The sequence below is a fragment of the Anolis carolinensis genome, chromosome 5 (genome assembly GCF_035594765.1).
Source record: "Anolis carolinensis isolate JA03-04 chromosome 5, rAnoCar3.1.pri, whole genome shotgun sequence".
Classification (NCBI taxonomy): domain Eukaryota; kingdom Metazoa; phylum Chordata; class Lepidosauria; order Squamata; family Dactyloidae; genus Anolis; species Anolis carolinensis.
Window position 1 is genome coordinate 167,040,838 of NC_085845.1, and position 23,569 is coordinate 167,064,406.

Consider the following 23,569-nt stretch of genomic DNA (forward strand, 5'->3'; position numbering starts at 1 on the left):
GGGATATGGTAGATTTTGCCTTTAAAGTGTATAGAAATCGACTTCTCAGCTTTCACTTCACATAGAAATGGCTGAAAACTGGGTATTAAAAATAGGATGGAACTGTTGGATTTTAACGTATGATTGAAACTATTGTTAAATTCTTTATTTTTTTTAGAATCAGAAGGCCACTGAATGCCAAACTTAGAGACTCCCCCTGCTTCTCCCCTCCTTTGTGGGATGAGGTCCTGAGTGCCAATTATTTCTGAATAATTCTTTATTTATTTGTATCCTCATACATTCAGATGGGCAGTTTATTTCACCAGAATAATATATTGTTTCAGAATTCATAGAGAGTGAGATTTGAGGACAATTTTCCTTAGATTCTGTCAGTTTCTATGTATAGTTGAGGGAAAAAGACCAAAAAAGGGACTCAACAAATATATTGCATTTCTCCAGGAGATACTTTCTCTCCTTTGTCCAGTGTTAAGGGTAAGATAAAGGTTTTCCCCTGACATTAAGTCTAGTTGTGTCCAACTCTGAGGGCTGGTGCTCATCTTCATTTCTAAGCCGAACAGCTGGCATTGTCCATAGACACCTCCAAGGTCATGTGGCCGGCATGACCGCATGGAGCGCCGTTACCTTCCCACTGGAGCAGTACCTATTGATTTACTCACATTTGCATGTTTTCGAACTGCTAGGTTGGCAGAAGCTGGGGCTAACAGCGGGAGCTCACCCTGCTCCCCGGATGCGAACCACTGACCTTTCGGTCAGCAAGTTCAGCAGCTCAGCGGTTTAACTCACTGCACCAGCGGGGGGGAGGGGGAGGGGGGGCTCCAATGTCCAGTGTTAAGGGGCGAAAAAATGTTTATTGTTCAGTGGGTTTGCAATTCTCAAAGGCATAATAAAATATAATACATTTATTTATTTATTTATTTAGTGCTGCACATCTGGGGGGGCCTAACTTATAGAGTCCATCAACAGGTGTATGTTTAAAACATCCTGTGATTTCGCTACATGTCTCATTCATGTAAAGTTGACATCTAGTACATTAAAATATTTTTACCAGGTTACAAAATATCACAGAACTCACTCAATGCAGGATTTGTGGTGTTTTATTTTATCCAGGTGGTTAAAAGGAGGCAGATACTACATGGCAGAAAAATTCTGAAACGCTATCTCTCTCTCTCTCTGAATATACATAATGGTATTGCTATAGTTCTATTGTAGAAAGAGAATGGTCAGCTCAAAAAACAGAATTTGTTTATTAGTGGATAATGTAAGATTGGATACATTTACGGATGGATCTCACTTCCAAACAATTTAAAAGCACCTATCCATTAGAAAGCAGTGCTGTAGTGGTACTGCCTCTGATCATTGCATTAACGTTATGATAGGAAAAGAAGGAGCATCCAGATTGAAGATCATAGTTCAGTAGCAGAACAGAGAACAACCATTCCTATTGGAGTCCTGTCATAACGCTGATCCTAGTTGGAGAGAAAGACAATATTTGCATCGGGAATGTTTTGTTTGCAAAGCATAACATCACTCACCCTTGTCCACTAACTTTGGTCCCTTCCACACAGCTGTATAAAATTCATGGTGAACTGGATTATTTGGCAGTGTGGACTCAGATAATCCAGTTCAAAGCAGATATTGTGGATTCTCTGACTTGATATTCTGGGTTATATGGCTGTGTGGAAGGGCCCTTTGAAAACACCCATTCTTAAATATCTGTTTACTTAGAAGTAAACATGTGCTTTGGGGTTTATGAGTTTTGGGGTTTATGAGTTTTTTCTTTGGCTGTTCTAATTGGTCTAGACAATGGAAAACTAGATGAGCTAATAAAATGTTGACTGAGAGGAAAACTTAGAATCAGGATTTAGACATGTTAAGCAACATGGGCAAGATTGGTAAATAGGGTTGCAAGAGAGAAAACTGGAGAGGGCTCATATACCTTTGATGGTGGTGAATAAGAGGGATTTCAGCAGCTGTATCTTGACTTGTTACCTGGTGGCATGACAAGCATCACCTGCTGAAATTCATGCTTTTCCATAACCATTAAAGAGACAGGAGTCCTCCCCAGTTTTCTATCTGGATAACTCTATTGGTGGGCATAACTCATATCCCTACAACACAAAGAGCAGGCGAAACAGTTTCCTTTGCTAGTATTGTTTTAGTCTGCTGATGTGTGTCAGCTGAACAAAACAGCAATATGTCTCAATGTAATGAAAAATGAGAGATATATTCCTCCACACCCAAAGCACCTTTATGATTGCCTCAGATATAACCTTTAATTTGTGGAACATGCTTTTTTATCATGTCAGAAGTGACTTGAGAACATATTGCAAGTAGCTTCTGGTGTGAGAGGATTGGCCGTCTACAGAGACGTTGCCCAGGGAACAGCCAGATGTGTTTGCTGGGAGGCTTCTCTCATGTCCACGCAAGCAAGAGCTGGCAGAGGGGAGCTCACCCCACCTTGCGGATTCACACTGAAAACCTTCAGGTCAGAAGTTCAGCCGGCACAAGGGTTCAACCCATTGCATCACTGCAGCTCCTGTGGAAGATGCCAATAGATGCGAATAAATGCCTTGGGCAGATCTGTGAGCACCAAGTTTACAAAATTACAATGCCTTCTTTGAAGTACATCAGTGCAAAAATATTTCTTTATATGTGTTGCCAAGGTTTATTGTGGTATTGATCTCGTGAGAAGGTCTCTATGTGTATTTCTCCTGTGAAGGTGAATTGAAATTAGTACTGTGTTCCTGAATGGCCCTTGCAGTCCTTTTCAGTTCTATGATGCTTTGATTTTTGTGATGTCTTTTTTAAAAAGACATCCAGAAATGAAGAAACATGTTAGCTAAATAGTTACCTCTGGTTTTCATTTCACCTTAATATGGATTGTTTCAGTGGAGAATTAAGGGAGTTCTTATGTCTGGGAATTATAGACCAAAATTAGTGGCGGACAGCAGGTGTGGGAAGAGTAATGTAAAGCTTTTTGCCACCTACAGAATGTATATGGTATATGGAGAGCCTGGAAATATAAATTCAATCATGGTTATTTGCAGGTCTATTTTCCAGCACATGTATGTGTGAAAGAAACAAATACATATATGAGTCTTCCATAAAATGATCTGTACAACTACCCCCCTCACACACACACACTTCTCTCCTGTGTGTGCTTGGTCTTTGGCTTGTGTGTTTGTGTTGGGAGGGTAATGAAATCGGATGCCAATATTTTTCAGAAGGAAGAAACAAGAGTCAAAGGAATGTTTTGCAGGGCACGCAAAAATAAGGAGTAACATTGTCTTTTTGTTTGTTGTTGTCAAGGTTGGAGTCCATCAATCTTCTGCAGACCATTTTTTCCTTTCTGGTATAATATATCATTCTTGGCCAGTGTGAAAATCTCTTTTTCTCGCATCCTCTTTCCCCTTTCCTTCCTTATTCGGTTACCATTGGATTACCTTAAGTAAGGTCATAAGAAATGGGTGAAGACCAATGATGGCAGTTGTAGCCAATGCAGTTGGAGACCACTAGTTTTAGCTATGCCATTCATTGGGTGTCAAAGATAGATCAATGATTTCAAAGATGAAAGTTGCTGTTATTTTTGCGTTAATGTATAATCTGTCTCGTTCAAGAAAACTTGCAAAGTTCCTTCTGTTGAACCATATGTCTTCCTCCCCACCATTCTGCCCTCAACACAGGCTGCCTATCTTACAAGGAGGAACGTTTGCCTTCGTAACCCCTACACTGGCCATGCTCAGTCTCCCCCAATGGCAGTGCCCTGCTTGGACCCAAAATGCCACCTTGGTCAATGCTACTTCTCCAATATTTATTGAGGTCTGGCAGACACGAATGCGAGAGGTATGCACTGTGTGTTCGTATTCATGTCTTTTGTTTTGGAGGTTTACAAGTCAAACATGCCAAGCTTAGATACATTGCTGCCTTGATGGCCTGGGGTTTCTGAGAGCAGTAGTCCACGGTGGTGGTATGTGTTCAATAATAATGTAACTTCTGCTTTTCCAAAAGACATGGCAGATTTAATACCACTTTTGCTTTTAAACAATATCTTGATTAATGTGCTGTTGATGGTTTTCATGACCAGAATCACTCGGTTGCTATGAGTACTCCGGGCTGTATGTCTATGTTCCAGAAGCATTCTCTCCTGACGTTTCACCCATATCTATGATTCTCAGAGGCTGTGGGGTTTCTATATTCGTGGAATGTCCAGGGTGGGAGAAAGAACTATTGCCTGTTAGAGGCAAGTGTTGAATGTTGCAAATGATCATCTTGATTAGCATTGAACAACCTTGAATCTTCAAAGCTTGGCTGCTTTCCTCCTGGGGGAATCCTTTGTTGGGATGTAATTAGCTGGCCCTGGTAGTTTCTTATCTGGAAGGAGGAAACAATGGAAATGAACAAAATCTGGCTACCAGTATTTTAAAAACTTTAAAATCAGGACACTGAATAAAGAACCACACTTAAAAACAGGGGAATTCACACTTTCCTCAAACAGACAATAGTTATTTCTCCCACCCTGGACATTCCACAGATATATAAGCTCCACCTGCCTAGTTTCCAACAAACCTCACAACCTCTGAGAATGCCTGCCATGGATGTGGGTGAAACGTCAGGAGAGAATGCTTCTGGCACATGGCCATACAGCCCATACATCACAGCAACCCATTTTCTTGATTAGCCATGAGAACAGTAGAGGTTACTTTTACCTAGGTTGACTACATATGTCATACAGAGCTGGCATTGCTGCTGGCATGGTGATGATGGTGATGATGATGATGGTGATGATGATTTGTAACCTGCTTTTCTCTCTGGATTGAGACCAAAAGCACCTAAGAACATTAAAACCTAAAATAGAATTAAGCATTGAATTATTAAAACAAGTCAGTTAAAATCATATTAAAATCAATAAGTAAAAACTGAACTCAAAGCGATATCCCCTTTTGAGTATTTCCTGCATATGCTTGAAAATACTGAGAAATCCACCAGTCTCCCTACAAGAGGATAAGCTTTGATCCTTTACACCGTAATGATATTAACTCACTTCTGTCCATTGGCTACTTATGGGTTATATACCCTACTTGCAACTTAGGGTGCATCTATAATGTAGAATGAATGTGCTTTGACACTGCTTTAACTTGGCATTTGCAGTTTGGTGAGGCACCAGCACTCTTTAGGAGAGAGGGCTAAGAACCTGTTCAAATTCCAGCTCTCATGATTTTAAAGCACTGAGCCATGGCAATTCAAGTGATGTCAAGGTATTTAGATTAAAACCTTTTCTATACTTGTCATTTCAGGTGCAGGGAGCTATAATGATTGCCTCTTGTTTCCAAATTTTCGTCGGCTTCTCTGGTCTCCTTGGATTTTTGATGCGTTTCATTGGCCCACTGACCATTGCTCCAACTATATCCTTGGTGGCCCTGCCTCTCTTTGACTCGGCAGGCAGAGAGGCAGGCCAGCACTGGGGCATAGCAGCCATGTAAGTTTGCCCTCCCTAGACTGATAAAGATGTAATGTAATGTCTCCGTTCACAAGGATCTATAACCCTTCACCTCTTGATGGTGCTTGTATATTTTCAGGTGTGGTGCCTTAAAGTAAAATGTATGCTGTGGTCAATATGGTTTGATTAAGAATATTCATAAACACTGCTGAATGTAAAAATAACCACACAAAATGTAAATTGTGTATAGTTATAGAATAATTAGCGGATATAGTGTCTATATGTCAGCCGATGTGATGTAGTGGCTCTATCCAGATTGCTAAATCTCAGCTGTTTGACACCACATTACCTGTTATGGCTCAATGCTATGGAATTTTGGAATTTGTAGTTTTGAGAGATATGTATTCTTCTCTGTCAGAGAGCTCTGGTGCTACAACAAACTACAAATCCTAAGGTTCCATAGGACAGAGCAATAGCAGTTAAAGTGGTGTCACGTTGCTATAATTTACAGTGTGGTTGGGAAGTACAACTCTGGAGACCAGGGATTGAATATCTGCTCAGCCATGGAAACCCACAGAATGTCTCAGAACAAGTCACACTCTCTCAACCTCAGAGGAAGACTAATTCCCAATAAACAAATCTTGCAAAAAAAAAAAAACCAAAACCTTATGATAGGATTGCCTTAGGGCAGTGGTTCCCAACCTTTGGTCCTCCAGGTATTTTGGACTTTAGCTCCCACAATTCCTAACACCTGTAAGATGGCTGGGATTTCTGGGAGTTAAAGTCCAAAGGTTGGGAACCACTGCCTTAGGATCACCATGACTTGAAGGCACACAACAAATGTCTACAGCTTAGACAGCTTATTGGCACATGTAAAGTAGGGAAAACAATTTAAAACACATACCATATATACTTGAGTATAAGCCAACCCAAATATAAGCCGAGGCACTTAATTTTACCACAAAAAACTGGGAAAACTTATTGATTTGAGTATAAGACGAGGGTAGGAAATGCAGCAGCTATTGGTAAATTTCAAAAATAAAAATAGATACCAATAAAATTACATTAATTGAGGCATCAGTAGTTAAATATTTTTGAATATTTACATAGAACTGTAAGGTAAGCTAATAATAAAATTTTAATAAGATACGACTGTCTAACTCTGGTTATCTATATACTTGAGTATAAGACGACCCAAATATAAGCCAGCCAGGACCCTCACTCGAGTATAAACCGAGGGAGCTTTTCAGCCCTAAACTCGGCTTATACTCGAGTATATACGGTAAGTCAGTTTTCACGCCCAGCATACTGCAAAAGTTTTGATTTGGCTAGAAATTAAGCAAATATAAGTAGTGGCCATGGTACCATTATATTTGCATCTTGTTTAGTTTTATTCCTATATCTGAATACATTCTTCAAGGCATTAAATATGCTAAATCTGTTTTCTCCACCACCCAGAGTTTTAAAAATTGGCTTTTTTATTAATTTCCAAACAATGAATAAAAAAGCACACTGTGCGAGACAAAGCATGCTGTTGTTAGTTTGTTTTTATCCTGCTTTTCCATCACAAGACAAACAAAACAGGGTCACAAGATCAAAAATAGTCAACACAACCAAATATCACAATAATCATGAAATGGGCACACAGAACACATAGAACATCAGAAGCTTAATACTCAGTCCATTCGGTTGCATTTCTACCATGAGAAAAAAGCCAATTGTATTGCGTTTCATGAGACCTGGTTTCAGGTAATTGTACAAAAGATTTTATCTTACAGGAAATAATGTTTTCAGAAATATAATGATCCAGTGATATCAAATAGGTATACATAATTACAACTTTTAATGAGGTGTGTGAGAGTTAGAGGTTTTCAAGGAAATTTGGGATAATTAGAGCCTCATTGAATAATCTGGATTTTTACAATAATGTGGCAAAGTAGGTTTAATAAGAACATTGTGCTCTGATTTCTGAACAACTGTACAATGCAAGTAGCCTAGTAGCCAAGCTGGCCTCGATATTAGCATTAGTCCTTATGTAAGTGTTAGCTTGTGAATCAGGTTATCCAAGTCGACCTAAAACATTGTGATTTTTCATTCCCTCTCTTTTTCTTTGCCACTTTAGAGCTATGTTTCTCATAGTTCTGTTCTCTCAGTATTTGAAAAATGTGCCTGTTCCAGTGCCTTCTTACAACAAAAGAAAGAAATTCCATTTCTCTAAGATCTACCTCTTCCAGATCTTCCCAGTAAGTTGCTTTCTTTGGCGTTTGTTTGAATAATCAAAGAGACCGTAGCAGATGGGCTAGACTACAGGCATGCCTCCACTAGGTAGGTTACCTGGATCTTTATCCAGGCCACTATCCAGACCACCTGGAAGTGCATCCACTGCCTCTTCTAGATCAGTGGTTCCCAACCTGTGGACTGCAGCCCAGCAGTGGGCCACGAGAATGAAAATCCAGTCCGTTAACCTCTTTCCTCTTTATTTATTTATTTTCCGCTCCTTACTGCAGAGCTGACCATTGCATTGGCTAGACTACATCAGTTCTAGATTATTAAATATGGTTTTCTGTAGGCGAGCAGATAGAAAATACTAGGTGGCATATGTTCTGTATCATAAACTAGAGCTGATGTGGTCTATCTATTGAATTTTTCTGAATCAGCACCCCAAATAACCAAACTGAATCTAAAGTTGACCAAAAACTGATTCGTAACCCTTTTGGTACTAATGTTGGAGAGTGGTCCCTGGTCAAAGTTGTCCCCGGCCAAGTGGTCCCTGGTCAAAAAAAGGTTGTCCATCCAAGCTCCTGGGACCTTTGCTAATGTCAGAATGGGATATCCTGTGTGACCAGATTGGGCTGAATTAGACCCGGTCTCATTGTCCTGATTGCCCAAAGCTCTGAAAGACTCTGGGGTTTGCTGGAAACTCCAGAGTATCTCCTGACTTTGCCAAAAGCAAGGCAAACCAAAAAATACTCACTGGAAGCCATTTTGCTTCATAAAGACTACCACTTGTCCAATTGGTGATGACAAGTATAGGGTTTTGGGCCACTGTAGACATATCCTAAGGCTAAATGAAACTTAATTTGAATCAGTCCCCCAACAAATATTCATTAATCAATTGGAAACAAGGTAATGTTATGTCAGACTGCTACCTCTAGACAGAATTTGATGTGTTTCATTTTGCTTCATTTGATTAAGCATACTGTGTAAAGACATAATGATGCATCCACATTGCATGTATGCAGCAGTTTCATCACACAGCTTCTTCTTTTAGAATCCTGGGGTTTGTAGTCTGATGTTGTATTTTTGAATTCTCTAATGCTGCCCACTGGAGCTCTCTTGCTGAAAATGCTGAGTGTCTCACAAAGCTACAAATTCCAAGATTCCAAAGGATGCTGCTATGGCAGTTGAAGTTGTATCGAAGTATTATAATAGTGTACTGTGGGTGCATCATAAATATAAGAATTGTATTCAAGTCTTACCCTTTTGACCCAGTCAAGATTCACCCCAGATGGTATGTTTCTTTTTTATATCGTAGTCAATGCAGAGATTGTGGCAGCATCACAATCTAAGAGTTTCTAAAGACTGCAGGTTTAGGCATGGTGCACTCCTGGTTATGAGGTGCATTGAGAAATATGATTGGAGCAGACTCGGAGGGGGTCACACCAGCTGCCTATTCTTGATTCACCCTGTAACCAAGAAGATGTCATTTGAAGCAACCTGATCTGAAACACTTCAAAAAACACTTTGGTCAGGGTACTGAGAAGTTGCAAAGATGGGAGATATTTATTTGAGGGGGGGGGGAGTACCTGTCAGATAAAATGATGACACTGGAGCTTCATGACTGTATTTATATTGACAATGCAAAATCTTAGCCAACTTTTATGTGGAGTATGACACTATGACACCCATCCAATGCCAATGGAAAGCCAACGTTCTCCCCATCTCCTTGCCCTCCTCCATCAAAGCTACAACAGTATATTTAGCGCACCTTAATTGTTATGATGATTGCCTTGTTATATTATACAAAAGAAACATTTACCTTAAGAAGTGAATCTAGCTGCTAACAAATTTTCCTTGTCTTCCATAACCGACTAGGTACTCTTCGGCCTTATACTTACCTGGATTCTGTGTCTAATCCTGACCGTCTCCAATGCCTTTCCTACGGACTCTACCGCATATGGCTATTCTGCTCGGACTGACAGCAAAGGCGATGTCCTATCCAGGGCACCCTGGTTTCGGTTTCCTTACCCAGGTACAACAACTCTATAATATCATTAATGTTTTCTACCATGTTAGTATTAATGAATTGTTTCATACCCTTCACCTGGGAATTTAAAACTTACTTAAAACTTTAAAAAAGGCTTTCATTGTTAATATCCCTGATGACAGTCTATGTAAAGTTGTGGAAGGAGTATAGGTAAAGGTAAAGGTTTTCCCCTGACATTAAGTCCAGTCGTGTCTGACTCTGGGGGTTGGTGCTCATCTCCATTTCTAAGCAGAAGAGCCCATGTTGTCCGTAGACACCTCCAAGGTCATGTGGCCAGCATGTCTGCATGGAGCACCATTACCTTCCTGCCAGAGCGGTATCTATTGATCTACTCACATTTGCATATTTTTGAACTGCTAGGTTGGCAGAAGCTGGGGCTAACAGCAGGCGCTCACTCCGCTCCACAGATTTGAACCTGCGACCTTTCGGTCTGCAAGTTCACCAGCTAGCACTTTAACATGCTGCGCCATCGGGGGCTCCTGGAAGGAGTGTGTGTGTGTGTGTGTGTGTGTGTATCTGTCATTTTGCCGGACACCTCTTATACTCTTTATTGATTCATGTAGTGAACTGTAGAAGCATATGTCCCACCATCTGAAGACAACTTTCCACTTGAGCCACTTGTTATTAAAAAATAACAAATTCCTCAAGGTGCTCTGGAATGTCTCACCATCCACTGACAGCCGAACTGCGAAGCTATTAAGGTGGCCTCCTTATAGTTGCTGAAATCAGAAACCATTCTGTGAACCTTCTCACTGAAGCTCATAATACACAAAATCAAGGGTGTAGAAGGCAATGTTGGAGTTGTCTCTAATGCTGTGCAACACATTTAGATTCCTGTCTCAGATCCACAGTCATAACACTGTTTTTCTTCCCTATTTGTCTTACATACAGGTCAATGGGGAGTTCCCACTATTAGCTTGGCTGGGGTATTTGGGATCATAGCTGGCGTGATCTCCTCTATGGTGGAATCGGTGGGAGATTACTATGCCTGCGCTCGTTTGTCTGGGGCTCCACCTCCTCCCAAGCATGCCATCAACCGTGGAATTGGGGTGGAAGGGATTGGCTGCCTTCTGGCTGGGGCCTGGGGCACAGGAAATGGCACCACCTCTTACAGTGAAAATGTGGGTGCGTTGGGGATCACTCGGGTAAGTCTGATTTCAGTATGAGAAACTTGAATACATCCATAGAACTCTGTTAACATTGTTTTTAAAATAGGAACTAATATCCTTAAAATGAAACTGAGAATTGCTTGCTAAATGTTCTACTTATCATTTCAACTTCTTGTTGTTGTTGTTGTTGTTGTGTGCCATCAAGTCAGCTTTGATTTATGGGAAACCTATGAGTGAAAGACCTTTAAGAGCTCCAGTCCCCAACAGACCTACCTAGATCTTACAAACCCAGGATTGTGGCTTTCTTGATTGAATTAATGCATCTTCTTTTTTTCCTACTGCTTTCCATTGCTTCTGTAGTAACATGACATATTCAGTATCTATTACTGTACTTTAGAGAATTTATTCTGATCAAGGCAATTCTCGTAATCTTATTGTAAATGTGAATATTGTCAGAAATGGGGAGATCTAATAGCTGGCATCCTCCTTGTCATTTTTACATCTTGCATGTCATTTTCTGTTTCTTCCAATATAGGTAGGGAGCAGAATGGTCATTGTGGCCGGTGCTTGTGTTATGCTTTTGACTGGTCTATTTGGGAAGATTGGGGCTATGTTTGCCAGCATCCCAACACCTATAATTGGAGGAATGTTCTTTGTGACATTCGGTATCATCACTGCTGTGGGGGTTTCCAATCTACAGGTAAGAGGTGTTGAAGTACAGAACCAAATACTGAATCACGGATGCTCCATATCTCCTAAGTGGCCATTACTTGTGGTGGACAGTGGTGACCTGTTATCATTGTAGAAGAAATATATAACTGTCTAACTTGTTGGCTTTTGAATACTGAAAGGGAGAGTGATAACTATAATGTTTTGCTTGAGGGAGCAAAATGTCTTGGAATACCTCTGATGGATTGCTACCAAAACATTGAGAGATGACTTGCACGCATGAATAAGCCATCATACTTCAGATACCAGAAATTAAGTTTTGATTTCATCTGGAATCTCCTGAAATTTAATATCTTTCAATGAAGACAGGGCCACCCACATGATCAACTGATTTAAGTGTTGAGTTGTAAATAGAGATAAATCAGCTCAGCTTTTGCATGTGTGCATCAACTCTTGATTTCTTTATGCTATTGTGTTCGATATGCATTTACAGTTGGATTTATCTGTGAGAGGTCTGTATATAGTTTGGTGCTACAGATCATGCTTATCAGGTGAAATTTGTCTTGGGCAGTAAACAGAAGGTTTACTGCCCAAGATGAGCAGAAAAGCTTATGCTGAAATAATTGCACAATACCATCAAGACAATTTGGCACCTCCACTGAAAAGCAATTGCTTTTAAATGGAGGCTGTTTTAATAGTATAAGAAGTCTTTTAAAGTGTTAAACTTTTGAACCAATCTCCCAGTTAGATCTTCCTGTCACCAACCTTTTCTTGCATTGATCAGAGGAAGGACATAGCTTGTCTTCATGTCACCACTACCACTGATCCACACCAACAGCAGAGTGCCTAGTTGTTGTATCTACAGATGTCAGAACAAGATACCTGCACAACCAGCATTGGGGTGTGTGATTTCTTCTTTTGCCGATTGTATAAGTGCCTCCTTCTGACATCAGCAGATGCAACAGGTGATGGCCAAGCATTTGGATGGAGTTCTGTGGACAGCAGAGAGTGGCAGCAACTGATGTGGTGACAGCTCAGTGGAGCTGATGTGATTCTGGCCCATCTGGGCATTGACCCAGGATTTAGCATGTACTTCTCTGGGAAAGATTTACACTGGAGTAAACTGCCCAATGGGAACACAGCCATAGATAGAGTACATATAGTATCCATTATTTGTGTGCACACACACACAAACAACTCTCCAATTACAAATGCTTGATGTGTGAAGATTTTACAATCTTTAAAAAAAAAAAGCCTCAGAAAGCATTCCCATTTATGTACTTCAAACAAAGTTACTCTAATAAGACATTTATTTGATCAGATTATTTGAGAATATACTGAATTAGGAGAATGAAACTGTGTCTCATTAGTTGATGATGCCTCTGTCTGGGGGCATGTACTGTATACTACAAAGGCCACTGCAGAGCATCCAGTATTGATATTGAATCTAGACTGCAATAATTTAAAAACCCTGCCTGGCAAGGAATGCTAGCAATTAATTAAATTTCCAGATTAGAATTAACTCACCAAAGGCAGTTGAAGACATAAGACAGGGGCAGATTTATTCATCCGTGGCCATAGGAAGGAGACCTGTGGACTCACGCCCAAGAGACGAGTCTGCTCACATGTGCTCCTGCAAGGAACTAAATAGAGTCTGTTTCATTGATACAGTTTGAATCTTCCCTCCCTGTCCCAGGTTTGGCTGAGCTTTCCACGGTGAAGCTAGAAATCTCCTCCCAGCCAAACTAGGGCTGGGCTCAGAGGGTGAGGAAGAGTCCAGAGGGGAGGTTGGCATGTACCCAGAGGGGAGGTTGGCATGATGGGATTATGAAATCCAGGCTTAGGAGAACAATGGCCTGGCTGGTCTGGCCTCTTAATTAATTATATATATATATATTTATAGCAGAAAGGGACAGGTAACACAAATTTAAAATGTATACCTTTCCTTATTAATTAAATGTGATTGATTTAATTGATTAATTAATTTAATTGATTAAATGTGCACAGATATAACATGGGGAGGGGTCCTTGTTGTTATTAGTCCTTTTGCAAGTTGGCCAAGACTGAACCCCTTTTATATCATTCCAGCCTGGTGTCCTTGGCAAAAGTATAAGTTTCCTAAATATCAAGTATCTTTTTTTTGGGGGGGGCGGGGGGGGGGTAGTAGTGTTCGATAACAGTATGTCCCCAAAGTTTCTGTGAGCATCTTCTACTTCTGCTATTGAGCTGAAAGGAACCACAAGGGTTATTTAACCCAACCCTTTCCATGTTGGCATTCCCAAACAAAGCACCCCTGATGGATGACCATCCACTCTCTGTTTAAAGCCTCCAGAGAAGGAGACTTCCATTTCTACCAGTGAAAGGTCCTGAAACAGAGTAATTTCAAAAGTCAAGTGAGAGCAGCCTTATATCCACATGATTCATCTTTTGCTTCTCATAAAACCCAAGAATTGTGCCCTTTAGCTAGCTATATCAGACTAATTTTCCTTCTTTGAAACCAAATATAGTGGTGTAGAGGAAAAGCAACTCACTTGAAGCAGACTTTTGCCCTGGTACTTGCTCTGCCTGGCACAAACCAAACAGGCCTTTGGAAGTACTAAATATTCCCTTACGCTCTCATTTCTCTTTCAATTGCTGTGGTGCATTGCAACATTGAACTCTATCAGTCTTTTTGTTGACTTTAATGAGAGAATACTTGCAGTTAACTATCAGGTTAGTACAAACCACTGACAGGAAAGTAACAGGTCAACACAACTTTGCAATCATCCTGTCTGGCCTTGCGCATAGCTTAGTCTTAATCTTTAACAGATACAAAAGAATGATTGAAGCTATACTACAGTGTGTAGGTGACAAACAATTAGGCTTAAACATTAACTTATACTATATAGAATAGATAAATCAGCATAAGCTTAAATAGATCTTAAACCAGTGAGATATCTTGGTATCTTTCTGACTAATAGGATATATGACTCTTGCAAATAAGATTACAAGATAATTTTATGAGATCATAATTTTTTTTAAAAAAATCAAGTTGGATGAAGTGACTATCATAAAATCGAGTGCAATGGGTAGAAGGTTGTTTGTAACAGATGTCACTTGCAGATCTTTTATGAAAAGACACAAATCCTAATGAAGGTACAAAGGCAAAAAGCTTAATATCGCATTAACCACTCATGTTCCTGGTTTGGCTTAAAATCAAAGGGAAATAGTAGTATTTATTTTCCAGTTGTTTTTATATTATGTCAAGATTGTGAATGTGTGCCTTCAAGTCATCTGCCTACTTGCAGCAACCCCAAGAGTTTCATAGGATTTTCTTAGTTTAACGAATACTCAAAAGTTTCAACATATAGTCCACAACACCTAGTATTTCTTGATGGTCTCCTACAAAAGTAGACCATGCTTTGCTTTCAAGATCAGACATGATTTGGTGCCTTCACTGATTAAAATCTAATTAATTATAATAACATTTTCCTTCCAATATGACTGCTATTTAATTCTCTTCCATTATTTACCGTATATACTCAAGTATAAGCCGACCCAAATATAAGCAGAGGCACCTAATTTTACCACAGAAAACTGGGAAAACTTATTGACTAGAGTATAAGATGAGGGTGGGAAATGCAGCAGCTACTGGTAAATTTCAAAAATAAAAATAAAAATAGATAGCAATAACAATTTTTCCTCTACTTACTTCCTACCCTTTCCTCTGTTGTCACCCATGTGGTGACTTTAGATTGTAAATGGTTGAGGGCAGGGACATGTCTTGTTATCCCAACTTCTTTGTGTCGTGCATTTGCCAACCCACAAGGTTTTGGAACTGTTCCCTCCCCCAAATTGCTGCTGAAGCTGCTGCCATGATTGCCACAAAAACTGGTGGGCAATTTAGCATGTGTACTGTTGTGTGAACTCACAGGTGCAGTAAGGTACCAGGTTCTGTCAGAGCAGACAAAATAAAAACACCTCTATTTACAGACTGTGGTGATTGTGGTGGTCGCTGGTAGCATGGGAGTCAGTAAGAAGAGGCATATGGGACCCATTAGCCACAAGTTGCCCACTCTTATCTTGTGCTCTGTTAAGTTCCATGCACATAGTTTAAACATGGTAGTATATACATCATAATACCGATGTGCCTACACAGAAAACATTATGTGAAATAAATCAGTGATAAAGCTTCAGTGGAGGCACCTTTTCCCCATGATAACTCTTCCAGGAGTCTAGGATAGATTTCTCTCACTTCCTGTTGTCTCACCATTCTCAACTATAAGTTGTTTGTAAATCAGATGCTTGTAATTCAGGGACTGCCTGTATTGATAATTTTGATCTGAAAATAACATTACCTCTTTTTTCAGTACGTAGATATGAACTCTTCAAGAAACTTGTTCATCTTCGGATTTTCAGTATTCACGGGTTTAACACTTCCTTACTGGGTACAGAATAATTCACACATGCTGGAAACAGGTACATAAGAAGACTGTGGCTTTTTTGATGCATAATCCTTTATCTGAAATAACAGTCAGAATTGAGGTGTAATTAGAAATATGACTTTACTTAAAAGAAAGTGCAGTTTCAGGAATTAGTTTCTAGTAGTAGTTTGAGTTAAATGACATGTACTCAAATGAGTCCATTTTAATAGATGCACAATGCAGCCTCCATGTCCACGGGAGATATATTCCTGAATTTACTGTGGAAACAGAAAAACTGCATAATTGAAAACTCTATTGAAATTAATGACTTCTGGTAAAAGTTATTATAAAGTTGCCCTGGAGGGCCTAAAACATCACTAGAGAGCTATCTTTAGGAATCTGCTAGGTCCTTCAGAGCAACACTGTGATAACTTATGGCAGAAGCATACCACAGAATTGCCTGGACAATCTAGAAAATCCCCAGGGATGACATATTTTGTTGCATGTAGATAGGCGAAATTGGGGCTACTGGTCCTCCAGGTACATGGATGCATTGTTCAAGATAGGATACTGCTTTATTCTCTTAGACCATCAGCTCTACTCACCCCTTTACAAAACACATTAATTATGTGGAATGGGAAGTATGACAGTCCCATTTTGCCATTTCTACCTCCCCCACTTTTATCACATGGAGAACAATGACAGCTGCCATGTAGGTCTCACTCATCCAACGTTCTGTATTATCCAACGCAATCTGCCTCCCACCTGGATCCACAGCTGTTTCTCTAGGCAGCAATGTGCAGCAAGCCAATATGCCCAACAACAACACAAGTGCAGCCATGCTCCCAAACAAGTGACAGACTTGTTGTAAAACATGATGTTTTGGTGCTTAATTTGTAAAATCATAATGTAATTTGATGTATAATAGGTGTTTTCTTAATCCCTCCTTATTATCCAACATATTCGCTTAGCCAACATTCTGCCGGCCCGTTTATGTTGAATAAGCGAGACTCTACTGTACTTTGCATAGAACTGGAAACCCTGCCATTTTTAGATGAGTCTGGAGGGTTAAAATGTTGCTTCTTCTCCTACTGATTCACCATGCTTTGCAAATTATTGAATAGGACTAGATATTTTGTCTTGAGGTGTCTGCTGATATTTCTCAAAACACCCTCTTGTTTAATGAATAGAGTTACCCATGCTGACCTTCATGTAACTCATGGGGAGGGATGCACTTACTATGCAGTTCTCAGAAATAATTGAACTGTTATGTTTAGGTGAAGAAGAAAACTAGCTGAGAATAAAGCGGAGAGATTCATTAGTAGCCAGCACTCACTACAGCCCAACTTGTACCCTTCATCCTATTAGATACTGGGAGTTTAGCAGTAAGAGATGGAATCTCAGGGTTATTTGAATGAGTTGCAATACTGAGAATACGGAATGCTGGGAGTAACACTTCAACATCAGGAGGCCGCACATTTCATTCCCTATTCTAGCGAGATGGTTGCTGTTATGTGTGCCCTGGTGTTTTCCATTATTGTGTACCCCGTTGATAATCCTCATGCATGCATTTAACAGTGTTGAGTTTGATGGACCAGTGGCTTGACTCACCAGGGCAGTTCCTATTATCCCAGATTGCTTTTGTGTTTATTAAAACTTTGCACATGGAAAATCATACAGTAAATTGGGTAGTAATCCTGGCATTGACAATCACATCCATCAGAATGGTTGCAGCACAGTTTCTCATGATTCACACTGAAGCTGATTTTAGTGTCAGATAAATGTCATAGTTGAGTTTTTTGCGTTTTAGGAGGTGGAATATTTTTTGTTTTGTTTTTGCTGGTGGCAAGTGGGAGTTTTTGCTGTGGGAGAATATTCTTACTTGTTCTGATGCTTGTCTGACAAATGGATTCTGTTTCTAGGGATTGTCCAGCTGGACCAAGTGCTCCGGGTGCTGCTAACTACGGGCATGTTTGTGGGGGGATTCCTAGGCTTCCTCCTTGACAACACTATTCCAGGTAGGAGTTACAATCATTCTGTTTTCTTGGCTAGAAGCCTGCATTCTTTTCTAAAACTGTACTAGTACAGGTAAGACTGCATTTGTCTGCCAGTGCTTTAAGCCTCAAAGCCTCTTTGGAATAATTCTGTGATCACATTCTGGATCAGTTGACTGAAAAATAAGATCCTTCTGTGCTTTCTCGCCATGCCATTGAGGCAGTAATGCTTGGGCAGTGTCAGAGCTTCTTTTCCACAAGTGGCTACTACTACATGACTGAAACTACTCTTCAACTGACCAACTAATAAAGAGTTGTTCCAGGTTGTTAGCTCCAAGTTCAGAGGGGCCAAGAGTGGGACCCTCAGCCTCCTACTAGAATACATTTGCTATACATATTGAGAAGAGTGTTGCTCATATTCTCTCAGAGCATAACGCCACAGCTACATTAATGTCTGAGTAGATGCCCTGAGTTACAGGACCTCGCGAAAGAAATGAAGGTTATGAATCATTGCTTGAATGCTATAATGAGATGATAATAATAATAATAATAATAATAATAATAATAATAATAATAATAATAATTTTATTTCTTACCTGCCTCTCCTCATGGCTTGAGGTGGGTTACAGAACAATTAAAACATAAACACTGCAAAAACATAACAAATACACATATTAAAATGTATCTCTATAAAAACTACACACCAAAATATACGTATTAAAATACACAAAACAGAGATGAAACAAAGAACACACGTTTAAAATTCATGCTTAAAGACTGTCTGGGTAGGCCTGCTGGGAGAGATAGGTCTTTACATGTTTTTAAAAATTCCTACAGCTCATTTAGCTGTCAGAGTTCTTCCAACAGGTTGTTCCACAGTCTTGGGGCAGCCGATGAAAAGGTGCTCAGGGTGGAGGTTGCGAATTGGGTTCTGGCTGGTTGGAGCAGATGCCCCTCATTGGAACTCAGTATTCGGGGAGGATTGTATGGAGTGGAATGAGGGCAAACAAACTAAAGGTGAATCCTGTCAAAAAAATTCTATGGGCTGGTGATTCTCAATCCAGCTGTTAGAAAAGCACCTTTTTGGGTGGAGTTATGCTTTCCCTGACTAAACAAGTGTGTCTCTTTAAAATACTCCTCATTCCTTTTTTCTCACTAAAGACCCAGAAAAACTTTGTGGCTTGGACTACAAGCTCCAGCCTTTTTTAAACAAGGATAATCCAGCTACAATCATTCATGCAGTGTTAATTTTCCCAATTAGACTACTTTCGCCAATGGGATACATCTCATATAAAATTCAGTGGCTGGATTTCTGGCACAAAATACCTTGTAGGAACTATACAATACTGGTTCTGAAAGAACTGCACTGGCTGTCAATATGCTTCTGGTCTGCATTCATGGTACTGGAGCTACCATTTAAAGGGCTAAATAGATGGAGATCTCAGTACTCTCCTGACATATATCCCTTTCCTAAGATGGGATTTATGAGGGATGTCTTCCTCTGTGTCTTATCAGTGGCGCCAATGCATTGTGTGCATATGCAGGATACAGCCTTCCCTAATGTCATATCATGGTTCTAGAGTACCTTTCCCTTCGGAAGCCTGATTTGCACCAGTTCCGGTTTCATTTTGGAGCCAAGATGTTTAAAAAAACCTGCCTCTTCACTAGAGCTTTCAGGGCCTAGGGTCAGAACTATTCATTGTTTTTATATCCCCTTGGAGGCTTTTTTTGGACACAGGATAGGATAACAAAACAAGTAGTCAAGCAAACAAGAAAGCCACCAACCACAGGTATGCACATTTCCTGACTACAACGTAAACACCTGTTGTGAGGGTGGTGCTATTCATTCCTGTAAGAAAGATTCCTTCAGTTGGGCCCTGTCTACCCTGTTAGACCACTTAAATGGTGACCCAGATTTATAGCAACTTCCATGCAGCCAAAGTAACGTTTCAGGGGCCCATTGATGCAGTACAAGAAATCTGTGTTTTTTGCTGAAAAAAGAGAGGTTGTCTCCACCTTTTGGTTGGGCAGTTTTCTATCATGGATGCTGAGGATACAATTGCATTTGTGTTGCCTTTATCCCTTTTTGGCAGAATGTCACAATCAAAATCACTTGATTCCTTCATGAAGGCAATTAGCAAAACTCAGTATCTCTGGTCAACATGCTATTGAATTACATTCGTTCTAGGATGCCTTGTGTTGTACACATACTCAGAAGGAAAGAATGTAAAGAATGCATATTGATAATTTCCCCCCCAGTTTTGCTATATCCGGGATTGTGCTTTGTTAGAGCCAATTGTTTATTGTGAATGACTGTTAAATTTCTCTCATGTTCTGAAATGGTATACATACATACGTAAAAGTTATGCTTTTTATGGCACCTGAAGAAATATTGCTTACCACAGAGATGAAATGCCTTTGTGAACTACATTGTGGCTTTCTTGATAAGCCTGTACTAACCAGTGTTTGTTCCCTTGTTAGGGAGCAAGGAAGAACGAGGAATTGCAGCATGGAGAGAAGGTTGTGGAGAGCAATCTGATGAGACTGTGAATATGTCAAGCGTTTATGACTTACCCTTTGGATTTGGTTCCAAGTTCTGTGCTGCTAACTGGTTTCAGTATCTCCCAACGTGCCCCAAACGACCAGCAAGTCATAGTGCAAGGGAACTCAACAGCTATGCAGAGGAGACAAGCAAGAAGATCAATTCAGAAAGGGACACAGAGATTCACATTGACACAAAGATATAAAACTACAGCAGTAAATAAACTTGGACATCCTCTCTTTTGCTAGCTTCCTCATCAAGACTATGGCTGAAGCAAGAGATAAGTCTGGCTGTTCATCGAGGCCATGGAATGATTTATCACCCACAGCTAAAATGTCATCCTTATTTTAGTTTCTTTTCAGAAATAATACAGTATGAGTTTGAGGAATAGTCTTGCTGGGAGTGGGGAACCTTTGCATTAGGAAGCTGTTGCCCAGAATATATGATTGTCACTCTTGAATTCATGAGGAATTTGACACGAAGGGAGCGAGACAACTGGGCCACGCTTCATGAATCCCAGCTTTGTCTGAACCCAAACGGAGCCTGTGCGGTTCTCAAGAATATATGTCTCCATATTGTGCTGTTCTTCCACCTTTAAATCTTTGGGTTTCTTGAGTCTCTGGAGGTTGCATGCTCCTTAGTTTGTTTTATTTATCTGCTACAAGCTTCAGAATTGGTCTGGGACTCTGAATAAATCTGTTATTTAAAATTGGTTACTCCAAGCTGTTTTCAGGCTTGTGTGAACGTCAAAATATGAATTGCTACACATACCAAATGATATCTGTCTATCTGTCTGTCTATCTATCCATCCCTGATGTAAATGAATAAATTGCTTAATGGTGTGTGTTATACTTAACACACACCAAATAGATTGATTACAAAATCTTTCTGACATGCCCAGGGATTTTTTTTTTAAAAAGTCTTCCTGTTCAGATTTGCTTTTATAGGTCTATTGACCAAAACTGTATTTTCTTGGCTATATTTCCCCTAAAAATTACAGGAAATAAAATTTAAATCCTGCCTTACTATTCATGAATAAGTATACATATGCACACTTTTATCCTTCCTGCTTGGATTCCACAGGCAAATGAGTCCACAAACTAGCTAGGAATTCACCAGGGCTAGAAAGCCTATCATTATATCCAAACCAGGATTCCTGGTTTGTTGCTCCTCCAGTAAGCCAAGGTTTGGACTGAGATAAATAAGAGGCCAGGATCTGGGTCCATATGTAATGCTAAGCTTTTCTGCCTTCCTCATTAGTTTAGTTGTTTCTCTTTGCAAACTCAGCATGATCAGGCCACCACTTCTAACACAATTGCTCATGAACAAAAAAGCCAGTATTTCATATAAATGCAGCCAATAGTAGGCCAGTATAGTAGGCCAAAACTGGGTCATTCGCAGTTTCCTTTTGTAATTTGTAGAAGACCAAGTGTAATTCTAGTGGCAGCTAGAATTACCTTCCTGTGTACTATTAATGTCTCTAGACATTATCTTCTCTCTGTAGAAACCGTTTCTATACTCAGGTTTTATCTTAATTCTGTAAACTCTTTTGTAAATTTTCTTTTGATTTTTATTCTTTTGTTCATTATAAAAACTCTTTTATAGTTGTAGACCATCTGTTGTCAGTTTCTGATCCTTGCTTTGTTTCCCTTCTGATCCTACCACGGTAATCTGTGGTTCTACTTTCATTGCCCCCGGTAGCACTATTCTATCTTGAATTACAAATGAGACTATAGAAACAGGACAACTTTGTGTTTATACTTAAACCCTTGTGCCGACAGGACTGCTGACCGAAGGGTCGGTGTTTTGAATTTGGGGCGTGGGGTGAGCTCCCATCTGACAGCTCTAGCTCCCCATGCGGGGACATGAGAGAAACCCCCCACAGGATGGTAAAACATCAAACATCTGGGCATCCCCTGGGCAACGGCCTTGCAGACGGCCAATTCTCTCACACTAGAAGAGACTTACAATTTCTCAAGTCACTCCTGACACCAAAAAACCCTTCATTTGCCTAGTAGACTTCAGTATTTGTTTTTTGTAATCATCTTTTATATTTTCCTACATTCTAGATATTTGCTCCTTTCATACATAAGATTTACACAAATTACCTTATTTTTCCACCAAGATACTCACAAGATTACACTATTGATATCTCCTTCCTACTGGGATGCAGTGGCTGATAAGTGAGGACAATTCCAGCTCTACAGGTTGATATAAAATGTGTTTAACCTACCTTTTTATTCCTTGCTTTGTGTGATTTCACTCCGAATATCCATACAATAACACATTCTTGCATTTCAGATCATTTGTACTTACTAATACAGTAGAGTCTCACTTAGCCAACATAAACAGGTCAGCAGAACGTTGGATAAGCGAATATGTTGGATAATAAGGAGGGATTAAGGAAAAGCCTATTAAACATCAAATTAGGTTATGATTTTACAAATTAAGCACCAAAACATGTTATACAACAAATTTGACAGAAAAAGTAGTTCAATACGCAGTAATGCTATGTAGTAATTACTGTATTTACGAATTTAGCACCAAAATATCACGATTTATTGAAAACATTGACTACAAAAATGGCTTGGATAATCCAGAACGTTGGATAAGCGAGTGTTGGATAAGTGAGACTCTACTGTACATATACCTGCTCCACATACACGGTCATTGGCATTCTGTTCATATATTGCTAACAGATAGAGAAGTATGTGTCTCATTACCCACTCTGATCAAGCATCATCTCGGAAAAACATTCTTTTTTTCCAGCACAGAAGACAATGGCTTGGGTCTTTGGCTGCTGCTATGTTTACAAAAAGTGAGGTGATTTCCACCATCTTCCCTCTCCATCTCCAGTACCACGAACCATATTCTATGTCATGCGAAAAGGCTCAGCAATCCTTGGGAGATGACTGAAAGGAGACAGGTTCCATGGGGCTATTGAGGGAAGAGGAAGATGAAAAAACCCTGCTGACCTCACAGATACCTCAGATTTGGTATTTGCTGTGACTCCTGTGCTTCATTTAATTTAGAGGTGAGCGACTGAGTCCACCAGATGTTTATTACCAACTCCCTTAATACGTACCATCATTGACAATGTTGACTAGGGCTGATAGTAACTATAGGCCAAAATCATAAGGACCTAAAT

At 39.9% G+C, this 23,569-nt stretch overlaps 1 protein-coding gene and 1 long non-coding RNA gene across 5 annotated transcripts in view; one reads left to right on the plus strand and one right to left on the minus strand.

Annotated features, from left to right (window-relative positions):
* Nucleotides 1–22,033, plus strand: part of LOC100563862 (solute carrier family 23 member 2) — a 37,770-nt gene extending 15,737 nt beyond the window's left edge. For 3 of the 4 annotated variants that reach the window (XM_016993731.2, XM_016993734.2, XM_008110805.3), the window contains 9 exons: nt 3,684–3,843; nt 5,295–5,476; nt 7,560–7,680; nt 9,533–9,689; nt 10,596–10,849; nt 11,349–11,513; nt 15,832–15,940; nt 17,808–17,903; nt 20,361–22,033. In XM_016993731.2, the coding sequence (XP_016849220.2) occupies nt 3,684–3,843; nt 5,295–5,476; nt 7,560–7,680; nt 9,533–9,689; nt 10,596–10,849; nt 11,349–11,513; nt 15,832–15,940; nt 17,808–17,903; nt 20,361–20,626 (1,510 nt within the window). In that variant the 3' untranslated portion in view covers nt 20,627–22,033. Of the gene's footprint in view, nt 1–2,406; nt 2,486–3,683; nt 3,844–5,294; nt 5,477–7,559; nt 7,681–9,532; nt 9,690–10,595; nt 10,850–11,348; nt 11,514–15,831; nt 15,941–17,807; nt 17,904–20,360 lie in introns of those variants that run through there. The other variant, XM_062982851.1, reaches the window with a different exon arrangement.
* LOC134299593 (uncharacterized) lies at nt 1,077–20,589 on the minus strand. The gene is made up of 5 exons (XR_010006807.1): nt 20,454–20,589; nt 18,476–18,527; nt 15,820–15,983; nt 13,010–13,125; nt 1,077–4,371 (listed from the first exon to the last, which is right to left on the minus strand). It is a non-coding gene; the product is annotated as an uncharacterized LOC134299593 (long non-coding RNA).
* Nucleotides 22,034–23,569: the final 1,536 nt, after the last annotated feature.